At 27.8% G+C, this 7,132-nt stretch overlaps 1 protein-coding gene across 2 annotated transcripts in view; it reads right to left on the reverse strand.

Moving 5' to 3' along the window:
* Window positions 1-4,471: 4,471 nt before the first annotated feature.
* LOC102677184 (polyubiquitin) overlaps window positions 4,472-7,132 on the reverse strand; it is a 5,248-nt gene continuing 2,587 nt past the window's right edge. Inside the window, exons 4-5 of one of the 2 annotated variants that reach the window (XM_031511853.1) lie at window positions 5,522-6,056; window positions 4,472-5,228 (exon numbers count right to left, since the gene is read on the reverse strand). In XM_031511853.1, coding sequence (XP_031367713.1) covers window positions 4,746-5,228; window positions 5,522-6,056 — 1,018 coding nt within the window. In that variant the 3' untranslated portion in view covers window positions 4,472-4,745. Of the gene's footprint in view, window positions 5,457-5,521; window positions 6,057-7,132 lie in introns of both variants that reach the window. The other variant, XM_031511851.1, reaches the window with a different exon arrangement.

A 7,132-nucleotide genomic window follows, 5' to 3' on the forward strand; every position in this document is an offset into this window, starting at 1 on the left:
GAGAAGGTTTAAACTTATATCAAGAATTGTTTTCACTTCTAAACACTTTTTCTTTCAACAAAATATCGATTTGCCGGCGAAAAATTCATAACGTTTTTGTTCACTCTTCCAGAAAATACCGAGAGGAAAGAAAAATATATGTATATGTACGAACAAATTTTTCTCTCCAATATTTCAATGATTAATTTCCCAATCGTATAAAAATATTAACCATTCTTGCTTCTTTCTTTTCTTTCAATCAAGAATAAACAAGACCGTGAAAGTAAATTCACGTGGCCGACAGCTCGTCTTGTTTAAATTTCAAAGAACGTTCGTTGACACCATTTTTACCAACCATAAGGCCCGATGGTCAGGCCGAGCACCTTCGATTCAAGGAGGAACGTAACATCTGTCGACTTTTAAAATTCCGCTCGAGTATAGAGAATATATATATATACATATATATGTGTATATTTTCATGCGTGCGCACGAAGAGGGCAAGAAGAGATAAAAGATAAAGGGAGGAAACGTGAAAATCGAGCACGATGAAAATGTTGGGAAATAATATAATTAGAAAAGTCGACTGACACGACCGTAGTCCATGATCTTGAAGCGGCGTTCTCGAGTCGTGGGAGTCCTTCGCATAATTAACATCGCGAAAGAATGCAACAACGGTGAAAGAGAAGGCTTAGAAAAAGAAGGAAATGAAAGGAGAGGAGGATGGAAACGGTGGCGAAGAGGGGAAGGAGGGAAGGAACTTTATGGGGAGAAGAAGAATAAAAAAAAAAAGAAAAGAAAAAAAAAAAATATACGAGCGACATAATTAATGATTTCTCCGTAATAATTGGCGTTTTCACTGATCTTGAATCGGTCGTGGATCTTTCTACTACCGTGTTTACTCTCGCTTCGTGTAAACATGTGAAAAATTTTGCTCGTTATCCAATACGCGTAAATTCTTGAATAATTGGCATTAAAATAAATAAGTAAGTAAGTAAGCTGATTTTGGGACGGAAAAGGGAAATATTAGAAGAATATAAAAATATAAGAGTTAAATTGGAAGAACGCGTAAAGATGGTCCGTAAAACTTCAATGAATAATTATGAATGAAATTCAATGGACTTTCGAGTGTAAAACTTCGTGAATACGTGTTATCAAAAGGATCTTAGCCTCGTATAAACTCAATTATAATGAAAATCATCGTCGTATAGCACTTTCTCCTATCGATCTAATAATCATTAACTTTATAATATTATTACTACGATAGACCTTTTACTATAATCGTTTATTTCTCAGCGAATAGTTTATTTCAGAAATTCAATTTCACGTCTTAAGAGATTTCAAACTCGTGAAATTTGGTTTAATTAAAATCTGATATATCGAAATATCGTTATATTATTTTATTGTAATTTATTATTAAAAGTAATAATTGAAATAAAAAGTAAAAGTGTGAAATCAGAAATTTTTTAATGTTTCGAAATTAAATTTTCAATTATGTTTCTCTCTTACCGTTGAAATCGTCGCGATTTCGGTATATTCGTAAAAATTTATCGTGCAAAAATGCAATGAAAGATAAAATTTCTTATCCTACGAAAACGCTACACCGCCTAACAATTAACTTTCGAAGAAACTGAAAAAGGAAACTCATCGAGAACGATCAAACCGCGTTCAGAACGGTTTTCTTAGAATGAAGAGTTACGTAAAACATTGTACCGCGTCCGATATACCAATGAACCACAATACGAGATACTTCATGCGTGTAAAAGCGTTTTCCGCAACTCTGATCCACATTATAAAGAATAAAGGTGGGTACAACGGCTAACGGAATGCCGCAGATACCACCCACGACCGAGATCACTAACATTTCACATATGGCCGTTATCCAAGGGTAATTTTCGCAACGTGGGAATCCACGACCTTTCGGTTCTACATTCGCCTCTATTGATCGCATCTGAATAGCGGGAAAAGATATTTCGCAAAGGGAATTCCACGAGAAGGAAATCGCGAGGATCCAGACAATTAAAGACCGCTTGCTCGAACGAGGTAAGCAATTTAAGTTACTTAAAACTTACGATGATTATATACTACTTTTTTTTTTTTTTTTTATATCTGATTGCATATACCGTTGATCCAGAAGAGCAATGCAACGTGCAATGCAAAAACATCGATTAATTTAGTCATTGGTTTAGAAAATTCACAATTCTTCTGATATTAAAACTTTCTCGTTCATAAGAAGAAGACACGGAAATTACTTTACATAAGAAAAAATAAGTCTTAATGTCACACATTTTATTGCTGTGCACTTTCATCGTATCTTCTATGCCGTAACGATCGTTTTAAACATGATCGATTTAGATTTCACCGTAACTTTATTGAATTATTATACAAGAAACCATGACACTTTACGTACTATTCTTCCTCAAAGCGTGTAAAATTAACTTGTAGAAATATGGAAGCAAGATTTATTTACAATGTGAAATAAGACTATCTTAGACTTGTGTTTCTAACAAGATTTCTTTACAAAGTATATATCATGCTTCGTAAATTTTATAACCCTTATCATCGTGAAAATCCAACTATATTTAACGTTGATAAGATCGATTCTCGATTTTAATATTTCAATCGATCGCGAATACGATTAGAGGAGAGGCATAGCAATCACGAATCTGCGCATAAGACTTTCTATTTGGAACGTTTCAATGCGATACAATTTCACTTGTTCCACAATCACTTTGTCAACGAAAAATCAAGTTGATTATGTCTCGACAAACAGGAAATGATAATAAAGTTTGAAAAAAGAAAAAAAAATGATTATATGAAACTTGCACTTATAGTTCCGGGTTCATGGTTGTGGGACAATGTTGGTCACGCAATTCACGCGGTTGGATAATACAATAATAATTAACTATAAAAAAAAATGAATGTTCCTCGAAGGGCTCGAGGAAGTCGCGGAAAAATCGTTAATAAGCTTATGCTTTTACGCGTAAATAAAAAAACATAAAGAAATAATCGCATTTCCTTGGAAATACGACAATTATTTATATACATGTGTATCGAATATATAATTGGAAATATATCGATTTTCACTTCAAATTTAATATTAATAATATTAATTAATAATTGATATTTGATAAACTTTTCATCATGATAATTAATTTATGCATGATAAAAAAATTATTTATATTTATAATAACTTGTTATTTTATTAATAATTTTATAATAATTATTTTAATCATTTTTAATCATATTTAAATCATAAAATAATATAATTCAACAAAGTTTTGTATAAAAAGATATGCGACTCACCACAAATGTGTAAGAAATGTTACATGAATTACTGTTGTCCAAAAGAAATCATCAAGAAATATCTTGCTATAGGTTGGAGAATATGAAAACTGAGAAAAATCTGTAACAAAAACTTAATTTAAAATATTGGATGAAAAAATGAAAATAATAAAAGATAAAATGTTATTAAATTTACAATTTACAATGATAATAATAAACATTGATACTTTAATATGAAAACTTGAAATGTAATGAAATAAAATTGATTATAATAAAAACTAAACTATTTTAATTTTAGTGTGAATAGAAACTTATTCTAAATATATCTATTATTAAAAGAAATAAAATATTACCAAATAAGAAAATTGGAAATTGAATACAAATCGTTGCGATATATAACGTATGTATATAATGAATCATTATTCCTCTTCCAAGTTATTCTGAAAATTTAATAATAATCTTTAAAAATACATATAAAAATTTTAAAACAAATATATAGAATTAAAATTATATTGAAATAAAATAATACCAAATCCAAATTCTTCAAACATTTATAATAATAAATTTAATACAAAACCGGTCAATAGTCAAAAAGTTGATAGAAGAAAAAATATAAATACAAATAAATATATAAAATAAAATAAAATAAAATAAAAATAAATAATTTTATTATATAATATCAATAAATTATAAAATAAATATATAATAATAATTTATAAATTTGTTAGTACAGGAATAGAATTATTTACTGAAAAATTGAAGTTCCAGCACATCGAACTGTGACATGTTCTGTTCCAATGACAGAAGAATAATGTCACGCCACATCACTTACCGCTCTTCTAATTGGCTAAAACGACATTGGCTAAACAAGTTTTTCATTCGTTCAAAATCGCGCGAAAAATTAAAATTCATGTACATTTAATTGTGTACACATATAATTGTAGTATATTGAAAATTTTTATGACAAGATATCAAATATTTTAAAACTTCAAATAGCCAAAATTTTTTTTTTCTATATGGTAAATATTAATATTTGAAATATTTTTTTTTATATTGTAAATATTAATGTAATTATAAATTAAATATATGAACACAATTATGCAATAAAATATTATATAAATATTTCAAAATAGTAAACAAAATAGAACTAATAAGAAATAATATTATCACATAAATTTCTAACAAAAATAGGAGAAAAAAAATACTTTAATGCCAGGAATGTACAATAATTGTTTAATGAACTTAATTGTATTACAAGAATTGTAGTTACACATATGTAATTACATCACTACAATTCGATATTCTTGACTTTACATATGCATAAATAAACACTTATATATTGATAAAAATAGTAGTGAATATGAAATATACATAAAAAAGTAACATAGGGGAGCTATCAATACTATCAATTTTTTTAGACAATGCCTTTAGATATTATCTACATCCCTAAGGCAGTCTAACGTAATGACCCATTATTATGAACTCTAAAATAGGTCATTCTTTTTAAAAAGACTATTAGAATCTTTCAACTGCATATAAGCAACTTCAAGTAGCCAAGCTGAAATATTTTTTTCTACATGGTAAGTACACTCTCCTCCTCGAAGTCTCAATACCAAGTGCAGTGTAGATTCTTTTTGGATATTGTAATCTAAGAGTGTTCTTCCATCTTCAAGTTGTTTTCCAGCAAAAATCAATCGTTGCTGATCAGGAGGAATTCCTTCTTTATCTTGAATCTTAGCTTTTACGTTCTCTATTGTATCCGAAGCTTCAACTTCAAGTGTAATAGTCTTTCCAGTAAGAGTTTTGACAAAGATTTGCATTCCTCCGCGAAGTCGCAATACCAGATGAAGAGTAGATTCTTTCTGAATATTATAATCAGAGAGTGTTCTTCCATCTTCAAGCTGTTTGCCAGCAAAAATCAAACGTTGTTGATCAGGAGGAATTCCTTCTTTATCTTGAATCTTAGCCTTTACGTTCTCTATCGTATCCGAAGCTTCAACTTCAAGTGTAATAGTCTTTCCAGTGAGAGTTTTGACAAAGATTTGCATTCCTCCTCGAAGTCTCAATACCAAATGAAGAGTAGATTCTTTCTGAATATTATAATCTGAGAGTGTTCTTCCATCTTCAAGTTGTTTTCCAGCAAAAATCAATCGCTGCTGATCAGGAGGAATTCCTTCTTTATCTTGAATTTTAGCCTTTACGTTCTCTATCGTATCCGAAGCTTCAACTTCAAGTGTAATAGTCTTTCCAGTGNCTTAGCTTTTACATTTTCTATTGTATCCGAAGCTTCAACTTCAAGAGTAATAGTTTTTCCAGTGAGAGTTTTGACAAAAATTTGCATTCCTCCTCGAAGTCTCAATACCAAATGAAGAGTAGATTCTTTCTGAATATTATAATCTGAGAGTGTTCTTCCATCTTCTAGTTGTTTACCAGCAAAAATCAAACGTTGTTGGTCAGGGGGAATTCCTTCTTTGTCTTGAATCTTAGCCTTTACGTTCTCTATCGTATCCGAAGCTTCAACGTCAAGTGTAATAGTCTTTCCAGTGAGAGTTTTGACAAAGATTTGCATTCCTCCTCGAAGTCTCAATACCAAATGAAGAGTAGATTCTTTCTGAATATTATAATCTGAGAGTGTTCTTCCATCTTCAAGTTGTTTTCCAGCAAAGATCAATCGTTGCTGATCAGGAGGAATTCCTTCTTTATCTTGAATCTTAGCCTTTACATTCTCTATTGTATCTGAAGCTTCAACTTCAAGAGTGATGGTTTTTCCAGTTAGGGTTTTAACAAAAATCTGCATGATTGTAGATTTGGAAAACTACAAAAAAGAAAAATTATGAAATCTATATTTATTTATTATTCATAATTATTTATATATTACTTAATAAATAATTTTAGATTGAAAAATATATTAAATATATTAACTAATAAAATAATATTTAATATATTTATGTATATTTTTTTGCATATTATTTATATAGAAATAAGATATTATATTATAAAAATTATAAATAAAAATTTATAATTTATATAGTGTTAGATAATATATAATATATATAGTGCTAAGTAAACGAAAATAATGTTCATAATAAATAGCGTCTTAATTGAGTTTTTAAAGAAATTAAAAATTATGTAAAAAATGCATTAAATTTATTAATACATTAATTACTTATATATCGTGTAAAAAATTGATACTTTGATATTAATATCTCAAATAAAATTGTTGTATAATAATTGTATATAATTCAAATTTAAGAAACATTTTAATTAATTTTATCTGTAATTGTTTAACAAGATGGTGGCTCCGAAATGAGACTGACGTATTGATTATTTGAAAATTTATTTAATATTTTTATATACAATTTTAGAAAAGATAAATATATATTTATATATTAAATTTATATTATACTTACACACGTTTAAATAATTTATAAGATGATATTCGCAACACAAGTTGAATTAAGTCGTTCAAAAAATCAAGCTTAGACAAGCGTTCAAAATAAGAACCAGTAAGTCACAGGGAGGGACGTGAAATGACACAAATCTAGTAGTATATAAGTATTTAATATCAATTGTTACCAAATACTAAGTTTCAAATTCTCTAGACTGACTACAAAATAAAGAATGTTTAATATTTTTTAGTAATAGAAAAACAAATTTAGAAAAAATTTACATTTAATTTAATTAATAAGAGTAATAAATTTAAATTTTAATAAAAAAAATAAAATTTCAAGATATGTTCAAAAATATATTTAAATTTGTTAAAAATTTTATGAAAACAATTAAAGAAAAGAATTAAAAAATTAAAAAAATTTATCGATGTAAATATTTAAATAAAATAAAATAATTATTTTAATAAAACATAATATAATAA

Source organism: Apis dorsata, unplaced genomic scaffold, assembly GCF_000469605.1.
Source record: "Apis dorsata unplaced genomic scaffold, Apis dorsata 1.3 scaffold_32, whole genome shotgun sequence".
Lineage (NCBI taxonomy): Eukaryota > Metazoa > Arthropoda > Insecta > Hymenoptera > Apidae > Apis > Apis dorsata.